The sequence below is a fragment of the Bufo gargarizans genome, chromosome 7, assembly GCF_014858855.1.
Source record: "Bufo gargarizans isolate SCDJY-AF-19 chromosome 7, ASM1485885v1, whole genome shotgun sequence".
Lineage (NCBI taxonomy): Eukaryota > Metazoa > Chordata > Amphibia > Anura > Bufonidae > Bufo > Bufo gargarizans.
Window position 1 is genome coordinate 124,763,858 of NC_058086.1, and position 19,885 is coordinate 124,783,742.

Consider the following 19,885-nt stretch of genomic DNA (forward strand, 5'->3'; position numbering starts at 1 on the left):
AAGGACCTCAACCCCACATGGAATCATGGTCATGAGAGTGACCTGTGTAGTTCGGAGGAAGAGGTGGTGGTCACACAGAGCCACCAGCTCAGCAGAAGAGGGAGCAGGGTGCAAAAGTAGAGCGGCCGTCCCCTAGACAGTACGCCTGCTACTGCCCAACACAACAAGGGACCGAGCACACGAAAGCAAGCTCTAAGGAGTTTCCTGGCGTGTCAGTTTTTCAGACAATGTACTGCCGATAATACACAAGTGGTTTGTACGCTGTGCAATCAGAGTGAAGCGAGGCATAAACGTTCTCAACTAGAGTTGAGCGGACACCTGGATGTTCGGCAAGTTCGGCTGAACTTGAAAATAAAGTTTGGGTTCGGGACCCGAACTTGACCCCGAACCCGATCCCCATTGAATTCAATGGGGACTCAAACTTTTGGGCACTAAAATGGCTCTAAAATAGTCCTGGAAAGGGCTAGAGGGCTGAAAAAGGCATCAAAATGTGTTTAAGAGCATGGCAACTGTTCTGCAAACAAATGTGGATAGGGAAATGACTTAAAATAACATAAAATACTGAGAAATTATAATTAACAATCTGGATCTAGGAGTAGGAGGTTGAAGAGGAGGTAGATAGGTGCTGTGGCGGTGTAGGTTGACGTGGCGGTGTAGGTGGAAGCATCGGTCAAGGAGGAATAGGTAGCCAACACTGATTTGTGCTATTTCTTTTTTTTAATTGGGGTATCCCCCGAAATATTGGGGCACATAACAAAATAAAACTGAATATGTGCACTTGAGTACAAGAATGGATGGCTGAGGCTGGTATAAATGTCTATTCTGAACAAGGTACGGTCAAGTCCTGTGGGATCCATGCCTGACTCATTATAATAAACGTAAGCTTGTCCACATTGCCTGTGGCCTGTGATAATGCTCTCTGCCGTGCTAAACACACGTTCACACTATACACTGGCTGCAGGGCAGGTCAGCACCTCCAAGGCTGACAAAGCTTTTCCACATTTTGGCCATGCTAATCCTGCGTACTCAGGTTCTGGCGGTGCCCCAGCTGCGTTGGCGACCTCTTCCTCCTCCTCTGCCTTCGTCTTGTGCTTCCACTATGCCCCCGCTGTCAGGTGGGAATGCCATCAGTAGCATGCGCTTGTAGTCGCGCATCTTTCGCTCAGTAACAGATGTTTTCACTAAATTTAGTTCCTGTCAGCAATGCAGAGCAGGGGTTCATTCACGGCAAAAGGGGGTTCAGGTCACCCAGCAATAGAACGGAGGATTTTGAGAGAACGAGGCCCATGTCACCCAGGCACAGCAGGGGTTCATTCATGGCAAAAGGGGGTTCATGTCACCCTGCAATAGAACAGACAATTTTGAAAGATTTAGGCGCCTGTCACCCAGGCACAGTAGGGGTTCATTCACGGCAAAAGGGGGTTCATGTCACCCAGCAATAGAATAGAGGATTTTGAGAGAACGAGGCCCCTGTCACCCAGGCACAGCAGGGGTTCATTCACGGCAAAAGTTAGTTCATGTCACCCAGCAATAGAACAGATGATCTTAAGAGATTTAGGCCCTTGTCACCCAGGCACAGCAGGGGTTCATTCACGGCAAAAGGGGGTTCTTGTCACCCAGCAATAGAACAGAGGATTTTGAGAGATTTAGGCCCCTGTCACCCAGGTACAGCAGGGGTTCATTCACAGCAAAAGGGGGTATCTTATCACCCAGCAATAAAACAGAGGATTTTGAGAGATTTAGGCCTCTGTCACCCAGGCACAGCAGGGGTTCATTCACGGCAAATGGGGGTTCATGTCACCCAGGAATAGAACAGAGGATTTTGAGAGATTTAGGCCCCTGTCATGCAGGCACAGCAGGGGTTTGTATATGCCAAAAATGGTAAAATGTCAGCAAACAATTAAAAATAAGATTTTTTTTTTCAATTTAAGGTTCTAAAATTGTCATGCTCTAATATAGTCCTTGAAAAGGCTAGAAGGCTGTAAAAGGCAGTAAAATGTGCTTAAGAGCATGGCAACTGCTCTGCAAACAAATGTGGATAGAGAAATAACTTAAAATAAAATAACTAAAACTTACAAATTATTAACCTGCTACTCAGAGAAGGAGGTGGATATAGAGTCGGAGGTTGAGGAGGCGGTGAATGTGGTGTTGTAGGTGGAGGCAGCAATGGAGGAGGAGGAGGTAGCCAACAATGTTTTTCTTATTTTTTGTTATTGGGCTAGGTAGCCCCCAAAATATTGAAACAAATAAAAAAAAAGAAAACAAAGAATCATTGCACTTGACTTGAGTACAAGAATGTATGTTTGATGGTGGTATAAATGTCTATTCTGCACAAGGTACAGACAAGTCTTGTGGGATCCAAGCCTGGTTCATTTTAATGAATGTGAGCTTGTCCACATTGGCTGTGGACAGGCGGCTGCGCTTGTCTGTGATGACGCCCCCTGCTGTGCTAAATACACGTTCTGATAATACACTGGCTGCAGGGCAGGCCAGCACCTCCAAGGCGTAAAGGGCAAGCTCAGGCCATGTGCCCAATTTGGAGACCCAGAAGTTGAAGGGGCAGACCCGTTATTCAGTACGTGTAGGCATGTGCACACATACTGCTCCACCATGTTGGGGAAATGCTGCCTCCTGCTAAGACGTTCCATATCAGCTGGTGGTGCTGGTTGTTGTGGCGTGCTGACAAAGCTTTTACACATTTCGGCCATGCTAACCCTGCCTTCTGAGGTTGGCGGTGCCCCAGCTGCATTGGCGACCTCTTCCTCGTCCTCCGACTTCGTCTTGTGCTTCCACTGTACCCCCGCTGTCAGGTGGGAATGCCACCAGCAGCACATCTACCAGCGTGCACTTGTACTCGCGCATCTTACGATCACGGTCCAGTGACGGAATTAAGAACGGTACGTTGTCCTTGTAACGGGGATCCAGCAGCATGGCCAACCAGTAATCAGCACAAGATAGAATGTGGGCAACTCGGCGGTCGTTGCGGAGACACTGCAGCATGTAATCGCTCATGTGTGCCAGGCTGCCCAGAGGCAGCGAAAAGCTGTCCTCTGTGGTAGGTGTATTGTCTGTGTCATCTGTATCCCCCCATCCATGCACCAGCGAAGGCCATGAGCTGGTCTGGGTGCCACCGTGCAGTGAACATGGTTCCTCCTCCTGCATCTCCTCATCCTCCAGAACTGTGCCCTGGCTGGACAATTGTGTACCTTGTGTTTGTAGGCCTGAATTAAAGAATTCTTTGCACAAAATGGCTATATTTCAAATGGCTGTATTTCAAATGCCTGAATCAAACCCCTGTATGCAGAGGGTGTATCTCACAGGGCCTGAACCATTGTAGGCCGCAATTAAATATTTCTTTGCCCAAAATGGCTGTATCTCAAATAGCTGTATTTCAATTGCCTGAATCAAACCCCTGTATGTAGAGGGTGTATCTCACAGGGCCTGAACCAGTGTAGGCCTAAATTAAATATTTATTTGACCAAAATGGCTGTATTTCAAATAGCTGCATTTTAAAGCCTGAGCCAAACCCCTGTATGTAGAGGGTGCATCTCACAGGTCCAGAACCAGTGTAGGCATCAGTTAAATATTTATTTGCACAAAATGGCTGCATTTCAAATGGCTGTATTTCAAATGCCTAAATCAAACCCCTGTATTTAGAGGGTGTATCTCACACAGTCTGAATCAGTATAGGCCTGAAATAAAGATTTATTTACACAAAATGGCTTCATTTCAAATGGCTGTATTTCAAATGCCTGAATCAAGCCCCTGTATGTAGAGGGTGTATCTCACAGGGCCATAACCAGTGTAGGCATCAGTTAAATATTTCCTTGCACAAAACGGCTGTATTTCAAATGCCTAAATCAAACCACTGTATTTAGAGGATGTATCTCACACGGTCTGAATCAGTATAGGCCTGAATTAAAGATTTCTTTTCACAAAATGGCTTTATTTTAAAAGCCTGAATCAAACCCCTGTATGTAGAGCGGGTATCTCACATGGCCTGAACAAGTGTATGTAGGCCTGAATTAAAGAATTCTTTGCACAAAATGGCTGTATTTTAAATGGCTGTATTTCAAATGCCCGAATCAAACCCCTGTATGTAGAGTGTTTATCTCACAGGGCCGGAACCAGTGTAGGCCTAAATTAAATATTTTTTTTGCACAAAATGGCTGTATTCTCTCCCTACACTTGTAACAGCAGAGTGACATGCAGCGCTACATGAATCAAGCTTATATAGAGTCTGGGTCACATGCTAATCTGGCCAATCACAGCCATGCCATGGCTTCTAAGGTCAGACAGCTAACCACTTGTTAATTGGCTGCTCTGCAGCCTTTCAAAAAGCACCAAGAAAGCGCCGAACACCAAACCCGAACTCAAACCTTTGCGGAAATGTTTGGGTACGGGTACGGGGTCCAAAACTCCTAAAGTTCGGTACGAACCCGAACTTTACAGTTTGGGTTCTCTCAACCCTAATCACGATGTGTTCGGCCTGAGCTCCCGAGCACCCAAGCACTACGGTGCTCAATCAACACTAGACACAACCGTTAGTTGGCATGGCCCAGGAGCAGACCCTGTGCCCTCACCTGTCCTGAACCTGCCTCTGTCCTTTTCTGTTCCCACAACCAGAGAAGTATTATATGTTGTTGGCTCAGCTGCACTATACAGTGAGGACGAGCTACTAAAAGACAGTCAGCAGCTAATGACCAAGATGTGGAGGAGACATCCGCCGCTTCCTCCACTAGGCAGGCAAGTAGTGATGAGGAAAGTGGAGTGGGAGCTAGTGTTGCGAGCGATCAGCCTCCTGACCCAGAGACTGTTGAGGAGGACATCAGTGATGTGCAGACAGTACTCGATGATGTAGCTGATCACACTTGGGAGCCGGGTGATGAAGACGATTCATCATCATCAGGAAAAGACGGTGGCAGCTTGCCCAGGAGCCAGCAAGTCACTAGCATGGCCGGTAGTCAACATGGTGGCAGCAGTGGGAGGTTGGGAGCCAAACGTGCCCAGGGTAGACCACCCACTACGCAGCAGCATGCCCGGGAAGTAGCAGTGCACGGTTCACAGAGGCAGCAGCAGTAGCAGTCGGTCAGTGAGTAGTGTTAGGGGTAAAATCAACTACTCAGCGGTGTGGCAGTTTTTGTTAAACCCCCGGAGGAGATCAAGATGGCCATATGTAGTCTTTTCAATGCAACATATTTCAAGTGCAACTCTTTAAGTGCACATACCAAATTATACCCGAATGTAATATTATGGATATGGAATCCACTTTGTCATCACTGCCTACTGACCATCACCCAATTCTCTCCTCTCTAGGTATGTCTGCACTGAAGCTAACTGCTGCACTCAGCTTTTCCACAGTCTGATATTATCCACACCTCTGATCTTTCCTTCTAATCCCTGGTATGTCTGCACTGAACTTTAATGTCTGCTGGATATATAGAGTATTTGTTTACATTGACTATTTCACCCTGTATCTGGTCCTCCCTTGATTAGGCCACATGTAGCCCCCTGCCCTCTTGGTCACACCTGAGTGAACACTGAGTGGCATAAATCTAAGTCCTTAGGTCTTTTCAGACCTTGATCTTTTCAATCCAACATCTTTCAAGTGTAACTCTTTAAGTGCACATACCGAATTATACCCGAATTAGACCACAGTTGTTTACAGAGATAGTTAATGCAAACAATGTTTACATTTTTCCTTTTACTCTTCCCACTTTTCCACAACCCCCTGAAATACACCCACATCCATTCACCCAGCAAGGAACTATTCATCTCTTCCTCCATCTTACCTTCTCATCTGACCACTTGCACAAACCTGTTTGGCAACGAATAACACTTCCTTCCCAAACACACACACATACCTCCTTCCCTCTCTTATTCTCATCTATTAACACTTTCTCTTCTTCTCCTTATTGCTGGTGATATCCAGGCCCCCCTTAGCAAATCCCCACTATCACTTTCCTGTCCCACTACAAATCTCCTTCTACAAATTTCTTCAACCCCTTAAACCTAATAACCATTCCTCTGACCCCTGCTCCTTTAGTTCCTCTTGCAGGAGCATTATAGAATGCACGCTCTGTCTGTAACAAACTGTCCTATATTCATGATCTTTTCATCTCTCAAAAACATTCCTTTCTGGCTCCCACAGAAACATGGCTGATACCCTCTGACACCTTCTCCACTGCTGCAATCTGAAATACTGCATTTTAACTCACCCACCCCGACTGCAAACATGGTGGAGGAGTTGGTCTTCTTCTATCAGACACCTGCTCCCTCCATTATGCTCACTTCATTTGAAGTACACTCTGTTTTCATCTATTCTCCCTCCGACCTTCAAGTAGCTGTCATTTACCACCCCCCAGGCCCAGCCACCATCTTTCTTGACCACTTTAACACCTGGCTACTACACTTTCTTTCTGCCGACATCCCCACTATCATCATGGGTGACTTCAACATGCCTATTGACACCTGCCATTCTGCCGCCTCTAAACTCCTATCACTCTCTTCCTCCTTCAGCCTATAACAGTGGTCTTCAACTCCCATCCACAGAGATGGTCTTCTGTACCCGTTTGTAACTCATCTTGTTTATGCTTAGTGCAATTGTCTGTATTATGTATGTATGTATACCCCTTTTCATATGTATGCGCTATGGAATGAATGGCGCTTTAATAATAAATAATAATGTAGAATATGTGGGGAGAAAGTGAAGCAAGACCAGGGTGCCAATGTTGGAACCACGGCCCTGCGTCAACATATGCAGCGTCGCCATATAGTGGCCTGGGACAACCGTGGCTCCGATGCGGTGGTCCAGCCTACTGCTGCAACCGCTGCATCACTCAGTGGCACGCACCCGCAGTCAAGGCTCCACCACCTCAGCCGAAGGGAGCTGTCTGTCCTTCCCATCATCTGCTGGTCCTGATGCTCCTGCTCCTCCTACTCCTTGTCAGTCATTTCGTCAGCAATCGATCACCAAAGCGATTACCAAGAGACAACAGTATGCGTGCACTCATCCAACGGCACAGAAGCTAAATGTGCTCCTGTCCAAGTTGCTGGTACTGCTGTTCCTCCCTTTCCAAATGGTGGACTATTCACCTTTCAGAGAACTGATGGCTTGTGCCTAGCCAAGGTGGAGTGTCCCAAGCCCAAACCCAAAAAAGGCAGTACCAGCCCTGCACACACATGTAGAACAGAAGGTGAGCCAGTCCTTGAGTGTGTCGGTGTCTGCCAAAGTGTACGGCAGCACCAATGTGTGGAGCTGTAACTATGGTCAGGGACAATATATGTCCTTTACGGCCCACTGGGTGAATGTGGTTACTGCTCAGCCACACCACCGCCACAGCCACACCAGGTATTGCCGCTTCTGCCTCCACGTTGTCACGCCGTTTAGTCCTGCGACAATGTACGCCTATGCCACCTTATCCTCCATTGTGTCCTCAGCCTCCACTGCAGGGACAATTCACAGTGCCCCTCCAGCATGCCACATGTGCAGGGCATGGCGGTATCATGCTATTATGCACCTCATTTGCCTGGGAGAACGGAGTCACACTGGGGAGGAACTGTTTTGTGTCCTTCATCAAGAATTCAAATCCTCTACGACAATCGGAACCATGGTGACCATCAACTGGAAGAACATGGTTTCGGCGCTGCATCAAGGACGGCTGAGTTATGCGCTCTGCATGGCCCACGTGTTAAATCTGGTTGTCAAGCGGTTCCTTAAGTCTTCCACCCATATGCAAGACATCCTAAAAATGGCCAGGAATCTGTGCATGCACTTCAGCCACTCGTACACCGCCAAGCACACCCTCCTTGAGCTGCAGCAGCAGAACGGCATCCACCAACATAGGCTGATATGTAATGTTTCACCTTTTGGAATTCCACCCTCTATATATTAGACAGACTATACGGGCAGAGAAAGGCCATAAACAATTTCTTGATGATCCAAGAGGACAGGAGTACTCCCCTGTGTAACTTCGATGCAACCAGTTGCAGCTCATGCGTGACACCTGACGTTTGCTCAGGCCCTTTGAGGAGGCCAAATTATTTATTAGTCACCAGGATTATGGGATGAACAATGTCATTCCACTGCTTCATGTCCTGAAACAGATGCTGGTATATCTGGCTGGTCCGGGGACTGGAGACGTGGTGTCTAGATCTCACGGCCACATGAGCCCTGTAGGTGTTGAACTGGAGAAGGAGGAGGAGAACATTGGAGCACAAGCAATGTGTAACGTAATGGGTGTTTTTTACACAGTGGTGACAGGAGAGGAGGAGCAGGGGCAGGTCAAGGAGCTACAGATCGATAAGGAAGATGAAGCAGAGGACCCAGACACACCATGGCAGTAGGCAGTGGAAATGGAGGCAGGGAGTCCCTCAGAGTCACTTGCAGAAATGGCCTGATGCATGCTCAATTGCTTGCGTAGTGACAGCCAAATTGTCACTATTTGTCAGAGAGATGGCTTCTGGCTCTCCACCTAGTTGGACCCTCGCTACCGGTCCAAAATGTGGGCCTTTTTTACACCCGCTGAGAGGGAGAACAAATTGAACTACTATAGAGAGATCCTATGTAGTCAGTTGGCCGCTTCCTATCTGCTCCATTGTCCATCCTCTCTCATGTCTGACAGGGAAGGCCCTCTGCACTCACGTTCCTCTGCCATGGCTGTTGTGGCAGGGTGGAGGGGTAGGAGCAGTTCCAGCTACATCAGCGGCAACTTGAGTCTACAGTCACTGATGAGCAGCTTACTCTTCAGAATCAGCAGCAGGTAGACCCGGAGCATGACCTGAACCAGCAGGTGGTGGCATACTTGGACCGCACCCTGCCATGCCACATTGAAGATCTGCTAGACTACTTGGCAGGTAAACTGGATTTGTGGCTGCAACTGGCAGAGTTTGCCCTGGAAAAGCTGTGCAGCCTGTCCAGTAGTGTGGCATCAGGGCGTTTAGTGCAGTGGGGGACAAATATTCCATTCACCTGTCATCTCTGTTTTGGATCCACTCCTGTTTTATTTGGCATTAGCAATACTGATGGATTATTTACTGACCAAATGCTTACTGCGTGAAGGCGGATGCTCAAAAGACAGGATCCATCTATTGTGGGTTATTGTTCTGACAGATCAGAGGAAGGGCAAAATAATCAGTGAGTGACGTCTACACAAACTTACTGCTGACACCCTCTCCACTCTGTCGGGGGGCTCTACTTGTATAAGTGTTTAATAAAGCAGGTTCTGTAGACATCTATATGGAATCAGCTGTAAAATGAGTGTGTTTTTTCTTGGCGCTAACATCGACCTGTAAGGCTGAGTTCATACTTGAGTTATTTGGTCAGTTTGGCCCCGTGACTGCCCAAATAAGTGAAGTGTGCAGTGATTCTAAGAGCAACGCCTGTCATTTGCATGTCATTTGGACTCACAGTATTATTTCCCTACCAAAGCAGACTCCCTATGCGTGTTACTGCAAGGCACAGTGTTCTACACCACTATAAAGGCTCTCTACAGTCAGGAAATAGGCTCTTTTTTTATTTGCCGCAAATAAATTTGTATCAAACCAAATTTTGTCCCAAAAATTTGGTGAAACGGCGAATCTAATTATAGCAATAGAACGATACTCTAGATTGCAGTTATATATCCTGAATATTCATAGCTCAAAACTGGAGAAAACTCAAATATACAATTAATGAATATAAAAGGCTAATATGTTTTACTGTTTTAATTGGTTATAAAATGGCAAGAATTGTTTTCATATTCTTCTTACTATTATGAAATGAATTTACTTTTTCTCTTGATCTATTAATGGCTCCACCAGAGCACAAATATTGCATTTTAATTATTGTTCTGTGTACACAGACATATGGTGTATTATCAATGAAACCAGTAACTGACTTACCAAGTAAAGATGAGACATAACAAAGTGGATATTAAAATTAAAACTTGATTAAACATTGCTGACTGTGTTCTTTGTATTGCTCTGTGAAGATCATTCTAAGATATAACAGGGGAATCAGTTAAGAAAACAAAACAATAATCATATCACATTTAATATCATGCAATGCAAATTCTAAATGACAATTGTTACTGGTAAGCCACCGATTTACACAGGATGGTGATGGTGCAGCAGAGAACACAGCATCATGGATACAGACAACATCAACTTTCCTCTCTCATTTCACTAATTTCTATTCATTGCTTCATATTTAAGAGTGAGAAAATCGACCTTCAGATCTAAGTTCCGAAGTTGATTCATTACCCAACTTCGTTTTAATGCTTTACTGAGAACAATACTTCGGTGAACAACTTCGGGCTTCGATTCTACAACTTTAAAAACATTTTTAAATAGGAATCTGAAATCGGATTTGGTACTGAGGTAGAATTGAAGCCTGAAGTTATTCACCGAAGATTTGCATGACTTCCGACTTAACAAAGTTTGCCTTGCAACAGCACATACATTTTAATACTGTATGGAGTCTCCATACAGCATTAAAACGAAGTTGGAGAACAAATTATCTTTGGATCTTGGATCCTAGGCTCGATTTTATCAGCTCTATTCATATTATACCAACATAAATTTATTTTAATCACATCCTTTCTTAGATCTAATATTATTTTTTTTTTTATTGTGATGAGATTAATTGTATAAAGATGGTTATTAAAAACTGTGACCTCTGTAAACATGTATTCACATGGTTTAATCATGTTAGGGTCTTTTATGTTACAGCTCTTTACCACACAAATTGATTAACAGTTTTTCTTTTAACTTGTTTCTGGAATCTATTCTTGTTTTTTCCCCAAAAAAAGGGGATGCTCACACTTTGAATTTTACAGCATAATTTTGGTACGGGCAACCATGTTGAAACGTAGAAGAAAACCCACCAGCTGTGTCCTTTCTGCTTCTCATTCATTTCAATGGCACTTCGGATCATGGAGAGGCGGCTTAAAGACGTGGTGTCGCTGAGGACAGATAGAAAGGATATAGCTACAGGCAGGTTTTTATGGAATTTTGGCACCAAAATTATGCTTTAAAACTCAACATTTTAGTGTTTCCCCAAAACACCCTTCAAAACATAATTAACAAAAATGAAAAAAGATTTTATCAAAGATTTTGATTGGTTGGGGTCCACGCACTATGATACTAAAACAAGGATGGGCTCAGTGCTGAGGGTAGGCTCAATAGAAAGGGTATGGGCAGAATCTATCATGAGGGGAATATTTAAAGTCAGTTTTCCTTCAGTCCCATCAAAGAAATTGAGATTATAAAAAAGTTGTATTGTCTTGAAGGACTGGTTTCCTACTTTTCCATTTTCTTTCAATCTTTGTTTAAGAAATCTTTTAAAAGATGGCATGTAAAGATATGTGTCTTTTCTACATTATTTCTAGTTAAAAATAGAATCATATTGTCTCATATTTTATACTTACAATCATATTTTCTAAGGCATGTTTTGCCAGCCAACAATTCAGGAAAACAGGAACAAATAGGTCTCTTAAAGGGGGCCAAAAAATCTGCAAACACAACAGAGCAATATTTAAGTATTAAACAAAAACACACAATATAATATTAAAAATAGAAAATAAAACAAATTTAAAGGGTCACTGAATTTTTGCAAAACTTTTGATATATGTAAGTTGGGGTCTATAATTTTTCCTAAAAAAAGGTTAAAGGTTATGAAACCTCCAGTGGCATATTTTTTATTTTTTCATTCTATATATTTTGAGCTAAAAAACATTTTTGTATTGATCTGTGTTCTTCTTTTTTTAAATGTCTCTAGTTCATAAACACTTATTTAACTTAAATTATTTTCAAACTAACTTACATGAGTGTTTCAATGGGAGCAGAGCTGTAGTAGTAGCAATAGTAGTAGCTATAACTTAAAAAAATATATATTTTCATATGATGGCTTAACTTTTGCCAATCTGTGTTTTTACGCCACCATTTAATTTACTATAACCTGTAAAATCAAATTATGGTGTGAAATTTGAAGGAAAAAATTATTGTTCCCTATTCAGAGCTCTATGAGTGTTAATTTTTTTGTGGGGTGAGCTGTAGTTTTTATTGCAACAAATAGGCTATATTTTTATTTATTTTTTCCATTACAGTATTCACTGCACATGATAAATAATATATTTTAATAGTTTGGCCATTTTTGTGATTGACAAAACTTATTATGTTTATGTTTATAGTTTTTTTTAATGTAAAATAGGGATGTTTTTTATTAAAAATTTTCTGTACAATTTAGTTCCATTAGGAGACTTCAACATGCAAGCTTCTGATCACTTCTCCCATAGAGTTCAATAGAGTACTATTGCAGTCTATATAATTTTTACAGGTTTGCCTGGAAGTTTGTGTCTTGAGCACAGTTTTTCAGACAGCGTTGGAAGCCTTTATAAGGTCCAGGGCTGTCATAGTAACTGATTGATTTTGCTGTGGGGGCTCTGATGGCAGATGGACACTTCCCTCTGTCAAAATCCACAGATGCCATGGTTGTACATTCCCTTTAACCAACTAATCACCAGCCTATTTTTCACCTTAGTGACCAAGCAATTTTTTTCATGTTTTCATAGTTGTGTTCCAAGACCAATATCTTTTTATTTTTTCTTTCTTGTAGCCATATGAGGATTTTTTTTTTGTAGGGCAAGTTGTGTCTTTTAGTGGCACATTTTGGTGTACATACTGTATAGCTCATAACTAGAGTTGAGCGAACCCAAACTGTAAAGTTTGTTCGTACCGAACTTTAGGTTTTTCGTCACCCTGACCCGAACATTTACGTAAAAGTTTGAGTTCGGTGTTTGGCGATTTTTATGGCGCTTTTTGAAAGGCTGCACAGAAGCCAATCAACAAGCGTCATACTACTTGCCCCAAAAGGCCATCACAGCCATGCCTACTATTGGCATGGCTGTGATTGGCCAACTGCAGCATGTGACCCAGCCTCTATTTAAGCTGGAGTCACGTAGCGCCACGCGTCACTCTGCTGGGATTAGTGTAGGGAGAGGCTGCAGCTGCTGTGAGGGAGAGATCAGGGAGCGATCTTATCAAGAACTGGTTTATGTACTCAGCAATCTACAGAAAAAGTGTTTTGTGGGTGCAGTGCACAATTTCTTTAAGCCTGCCCTGAGCCAACTACTACTGAAAAAAACTTTTTTTTCTTCATTTCATAAATATCAATACTTGATCGCCAGCCATTTTATGCAACGATAGTGCACCAGCATAGGCTATCTGCAAGTCCAGAAATACAGCTTTGGCATACTGGGGTGAAAAAACGCTCTAATATACTGCACATCTGGGATTAGACAAGCATAAGTGACTGTCACATTTAGGACAGAAATACAGCTTTTTGGTTATGGTGAAAAAAGCCTGTAATATACTGCACATCTGTGATTACACGTGCATAAGTGACTGACACATTTAGGACAGAAATACAGCTTTTTGGTTACATACTGCATATCTGGGATTACACGTGCATGAGTGACTGTCATATTTAGGCCATAAATACGGCGTTGGCATACTGGGGTGAAAAAAGCCTCACATATACTGCACATCTGGGATTACACGTGAATAAGTGACTGTCACATTTAGGACAGAAATACAGCTTTTTTCTTACTGGGGTGAAAAAACCCTCTGATATACTGCATATCTGTGATTACACATGCATAAGTGATTGTCACATTAAGACCAGAAATACTGCTTTTTTTTCTTACTGGGGTGAAAAAATCCTCCGATATACTGCACATCTCTGATTACACATGCATAAGGGATTGTCAAATTAACGCCAGAAATCCTGCTTTGGCTTACTGGGGTGACAAAAGCCTCTAATATATTGCACATCTGGCATCTGTCATATTGTCACGAGGGTGTCAAGACCCACGCCTGACTCCGTTATACCCGGGGTCAGGAAGTCACAGCGGTTGGCTGCGCACTCTTTGTAAGATAGGGCTGTTTCCTTATGGTAGCTTTCTGGGTTTGCTTTGCAACCCTTTTTGGCTCACTCAGGGATCCGTAGCTCCTTCTCCTCAGCTGTTCCTTGTCCAGCACTCCCAACCTCCTTATATTCCCCTCTCACACTTCTCTGGTTGCCAGATATAGAGCTTCCTGCCTGGACTTCTATACTGACCCACTGGAGCTGTGTTGCTGCGTTCTCTGGTTGTTGGTCCAGAACGTTTCCCTCTGGATCCCTGTTGGACCTTTGTGGTCTGCTGTGGTCGCCCACCTGGGTTTATGTGTTTGTCTGTATTGTCTGTCCTCTCCCTGGTGTTTCCCTCTTAGTGTCAGTGGTGCGGACTAGCGATCCCACTGGTCCGTTCACTATCTAGGGCTCATTTTAGGGAAAGCCAGGGTTTAGGCACGTGATCGCCGCACGGGTGAGGAACCCGTCTAGGGACGTCAGGGCAGTCAGGTGCCAGCCGCAAGGTGAGTCAGGGGTCACCACCTTTCCCTCTCCCTTGGGCAGGGCTTTCCCTTTTCCCTCCCTGTGCGTGACGCCGGTCATTACATTATATCTGGCCCTTATTTTGTGTAGGTAAAATACATTTTTTTTTTTTTTTTTACCTACTTAGAATCCAGTATGGATCTAATTGCTGCTCTGTCCAAACAATTTCATGGCCTGTCTTTGGAGGTGGCAGGATTGAAGGTGTCGGTCCTCCAGCAACAGCAGCAAGTACAACTGACCGCAAGCCCAGCGGTTGCTACTAGTAACCAGGTTGTTGCGGAACCCAAGGTCCCTCTCCCTGACAGATTTTCTGGGGGAAGGGACAAGTTTTTGACATTCCGTGAGGCCTGTAAATTATATTTTAAACTGCGCCCTTACTCCTCTGGTAATGAAGAACAGTGGGTGGGGGTTGTCTCATATATGACGACCCTGACCGAGTCGCACTGGCTGAATCAGGATTACGGAGACTCCTACAAGGAGAGCGGCCGGTAGAGGAGTATTGCTCTGACTTCCGTAGGTGGGCTACGGATACCCAATGGAACGACCCGGCTCTCAGGAGTCAGTTCTGCTCTGGGTTATCCAAAAGGGTTAAGGACGTGCTTGCATTATATGAGACCCCCTTTTCCATGGATGCGGTTATGTCCCTTTCTATCCAAATAGATAGACGCCTTAGGGACAGGTTGAAAAAAACGGAGCAATTGGTAACCTCTCCCAAGCAGCAGTTAGTCTGTACGGACTTAGACGAGCCTATGCAGCTAGAAGGAACCACTCGTTAGGTCCGTCCTCCTGAGGTTCGCCATAGGAGTGTTTTGTTTTTTTTTGTGGGGAGAAGGGTCATTTCATTAATGTCTGTCCTTCTTTCCTTAGAAACAAAAAGACCGTAGGAAAACGAATAACCCCAGGCTGTGTGGAGGATGTCAGCCGGGGGGTATATGTTTCCTCCATACGTACATCGCAATTTGTGTTGCCAGCAGTTATTGTTTTTGGTGTTAAGACGGAGACTATTTCTTTCTTTCTAGACAGTGGAGCAGGGGCAAATTTGATAGATGCCCATTTTGCCTGCACTATGGGTTTGTCTCTCTGTACGCTACAGAGACCTATTCCCATATTGGCTATTGATTCTGCTCCTCTGTCTCAGACAAACCTCAACCACATTGTTCATAATTTACACCTTCGGGTAGGGGACCACCATAACGAGATGCTTTCATGTTATGTTCTGGAGGGGCTTCCCACTCCGGTAGTGCTGGGCCTTCCCTGGTTGGTAGCGCACAATCCAGTGGTGGATTGGCAGGCCAGGGAGATATCGGAGTGGAGTGAGCATTGCAGAGAAAATTGCTTAGATAGCAATTGCTTAGTCGCCTCCATAACTACCCTACCTACATTTATTTCGGGTTTTGAGGAAGTTTTTTTCTGAAAAGGGTTGTCAGAAGTTACCACCTCACCGTCCTTACGATTGCACGGTTAACCTTATTCCCGGCGCAAAATTACCCAAGACCAGGTTATATAATCTTTCGGGTCCAGAGAGACAAGCCATGAAAGATTATATCTCCGAGAACTTGGCTAAGGGACACATCAGACCCTCTTCTTGACCCGTGGCTGCAGGGTTTTTCTTCGTTAAAAAGAAAGATGGGGGTCTGCGTCCTTGCCTAGATTTTCGCAAATTAAATTGTATAACCATCCGAGACCCATACCCTCTTTCTCTCATTCCTGACCTGTTTAACCAGATTGCGGGTGCTAGGTGGTTCTCCAAACTTGATCTTAGGGGGGCCTACAATCTGATTCGTATCAAGGAGGGGGATGAGTGGAAGACAGCTTTTAACACCCCTGAGGGGCATTATGAAAATCTAGTTATGCCTTTCGGTCTGACCAATGCTCCTGCCGTCTTTCAACATTTCGTTAATTACATTTTTAGTCATCTAATCGGCAGGTTTGTGGTAATATACCTAGATGATATTTTAATTTATTCGTCTGATCTGAGAACACATGAGGCGCATGTCAGACAAGTACTGCAGGTCCTACGGACGAATAAATTATATGCTAAAATTGAAAAATGTGTCTTCGCTGTTCAGGAGATACAATTCCTAGGTTATTTTTTATCTGCTTCAGGTTTCCGTATGGATCCTAGGAAGGTCCAAGCAATTTTAGATTGGGATCTTCCTGAGAACCTCAAAGCACTGCAACGGTTCTTGGGCTTCGCGAATTTCTATAGGAAATTCATTAAAAATTATTCAGTTATTGTAAAACCCCTTACTGACATGACTAGGAAGGGGACTGATTTTTCTAAATGGTGTGATGCCGCTAAAGTTGCTTTTTCCTCTCTAAAAGAGAGGTTTACCTCGGCACCTGTACTAGTCCAACCTGATGTCTCTCAGCCTTTTATTGTTGAAGTCCGTCTCCTGGCAAATGGCGTCCTTGTGCTTTCTTTTCTAAAAAACTATCTGCAGCAGAAAAGAACTACGATATTGGTAATAGGGAACTATTAGCTATTAAACTAGCATTTTAAGAATGGCTTCACTTTTTAGAGGGGGCAGTCCACCCCGTCACTGTGATTACGGACCACAAAAATCTTCTGTACCTCGAATCAGCTAAGCGTCTCGCTCCTAGACAAGCTAGGTGGTCGCTATTTTTTAACAGGTTTAACTTTGTGATTACCTATCGTCCTGGGGCAAATAATATCAAGGCTGATGCACTATCTCGTTGTTTCCCTGGGGGAGGTAAAGTGAGTGATCCTGTACGCATTCTTCAAAGAGGAGTGGTTGTTTCTGCGGTACACTCTGCTCTGGAGGGGAAGGTGTTAGAGGCCCAGGGGGACGCCCCGATCTCTTGCCCCTCAGAGAAATTGTTTGTACCGTTGAACCTGCGTTTCAAATTATTAAAGGAACATCATAATTCGGCACTTGCTAGGCACCCGGGTAGTAAAGCAACCTTGGAGCTATTGTCTCGTCATTTTTGGTGGCCAAGGTTGCGTCAGGATGTATTGGATTTTGTGTCTTCTTGTTCTACCTGTGCGCGCAAAAGTTTTGCATGCACGTCCTGCAGGGTCTCTATTGCCACTCGTCATTCCCAATAGACCATGGACACATCTGTCAATGGATTTTATCACTGACTTACCTTTGTCTGCGGGTAAAACAGTTATTTTGGTAGTAGTGGACAGGTTAGCAAAATGGTACACTTCATTGCGTTAGGTATTCATCAGTGAAAATCGTGAAGCTTCACGGGGTCCCTTCCGATGTTGTTTCGGATCAGGGTACCCAGTTTATTTCTAAATTTTGGAAAGCTTTTTGTTCCCGTTTGGGGGTACACTTGTCGTTTTCTTCAGCTTTCCATCCTCAGTCGAATGGACAGACTGAGCGTACCAACCAAAACCTTGAGACATATCTAAGATGTTTTGTGTCTGAAAACCAAGAGTTGTGGTCATCATATTTACTGTTAGCTGAGTTTGCCATAAATAATCGTCATCAGGAATCCACTGGAAAGTCACCATTTCTTGGTGCATATGGTTTTCAGCCCCAATTCTGTACTTTCAAAGAGGGGGGGTCTTCGGGAATGGTTTTTCGTCATCTCTTTCATCGGCATGGCAGAAGGTGCAAGCTAACTTGAAAAATATGGGAGGTAAATACAAATGCATGGCTGATAAGAGACGGTCGCCAGGTCCGGACCTAGGAGTGAATGACTATGTGTGGTTGTCTACTAGGAATATTAAATTAAAGGTTCCCTCTTGGAAACTGGGTCCTAGGTTCATTGGCCCTTACAAAATTGTAGCCATCATCAACCCCGTGGCTTTTCGCCTGGAGCTACCTCAGACATTTAAAATCCATAAAGTCTTTCATAAGTCGTTACTCAAAAAATATGTTCCACCTCTAGAACCGTCACCGCTGCCACCCCCTCCTGTTGTTGTGGATGGTAATCTAGAGTTTCAGATATCCAAAATTGTAAATTCTCATCGGGTCCGCCGCTCTCTTCAATATCTGGTGCATTGGAGAGGTTACAGTCCCGAGGAAAGAATGTGGGTTCCTGCATCTGAGGTAAACGCCAACAGGCTAGTTCGGGCTTTTCATGCCTCTCATCCTGAGAGACCTGGTCCTGAGTGTCCGGAGGCCCCTCGTAGAGAGGGGGGTACTGTCACGAGGGTGTCAAGACCCACGCCTGACTCCGTTATACCCGGGGTCAGGAAGTCGCAACGGTTGGCTGCGCGCTCTATGTAAGATAGGACTGTTTCCTTATGGTAGCTTTCTGGGTTTGCTTTGCAACCCTTTTTGGCTCACTCAGGGATCCGTAGCTCCTTCTCCTCAGCTGTTCCTTGCCCAGCATTCCCAACCTCCTTATATTCCCCTCTCACACTTCTCTGGTTGCCAGATATAGAGCTTCCTGCCTGGACTTCTATACTGACCCACTGGAGCTGTGTTGCTGCGTTCTCTGGTTGTTGGACCAGAACATTTCCCTCCGGATCCCTGTTGGACCTTTGTGGTCTGCTATGGTCGCCCACCTGGGTTTATGTGTTTGTCTGTATTGTCTGTCCTCTCCCTGGTGTTTCCCTCTTAGTGTCAGTGGTGCGGACTAGCGATCCCACCGGCCCATTCACTATCTAGGGCTCATTTTAGGGAAAGCCAGGGTTTAGGCACGTGATCGCCGCACGGGTAAAGAACCCGTCTAGGGACGTCAGGGCAGTCATGTGCCAGCCGCAAGGTGAGTCAGGGGTCACCACCTTTCCCTCTCCCTTGGCTTTCCCTTTTCACTCCCTGTGCGTGACGCCGGTCCTTACACATATAGAGTAAAAAAAAAAAATTGAGTGCAATACCCTACATCAGGGTTTTTATTGGCGGTTAACTTTTTTTTTTTTTTTTTTTTTTTTATTTAATAAAAGAAGAACATAACAAGGTACTTGTACATGTATCTTGCACATCAAGCATGACGAAAATTGGTACAGCAGAAAGAGGTTCCATGTTACAAGAGGCATTGTCACATAGCTGAAATACCTTTATCTTAGAGACCAATGACATATTAAGATTGTACAGACACTATAGTGAAGGTAGAGCTCGCAGGGATGTATTACCTCAATAAAGACACTATCGCGACTATTACATTAGTGCTCAGGGATGAGGCTATCATAAGAGAAATCAGCCTTCATTTGGGGTGTCTATACTCCGACCACAATTTCCATCGTTTACAAAAATTGCTATGTGTGCGTGATTCCCAGGATGATATCTCCTCGAACCTATACAGTTGATCGACTTTCAGTTTCCATTGTTCCACTGGAGGGATAGAGGTCGATAGCCACAGCCTAGGGACTAACAGTCTAGCGGCAGTTAAAAGCTGTCTGAAGAGCATTGGGGGATGAGGATGGGTTGTGTGGGTGTTCAGGTTAAGAAGTGCTAAAGAAGGGGATAGCGGTATGTCAGTGTGGCAAATTTGGTTGCAGAGATCAAAAATATCCTTCCACCATTTATTAATCGTAGGACAGGACCACCATAT

The 19,885-nt window shown here is 44.4% G+C and overlaps 1 protein-coding gene across 1 annotated transcript in view; it reads right to left on the minus strand.

Moving 5' to 3' along the window:
- KCNT2 (potassium sodium-activated channel subfamily T member 2) overlaps nucleotides 1-19,885 on the minus strand; it is a 1,405,312-nt gene that overhangs the window by 891,752 nt on the left and 493,675 nt on the right. The window contains exons 7-8 of the mRNA XM_044301880.1: nucleotides 11,409-11,492; nucleotides 9,883-9,977 (exon numbers count right to left, since the gene is read on the minus strand). Of these exons, the coding sequence (XP_044157815.1) occupies nucleotides 9,883-9,977; nucleotides 11,409-11,492 (179 nt within the window). The remainder of the gene's footprint in view (nucleotides 1-9,882; nucleotides 9,978-11,408; nucleotides 11,493-19,885) is intronic.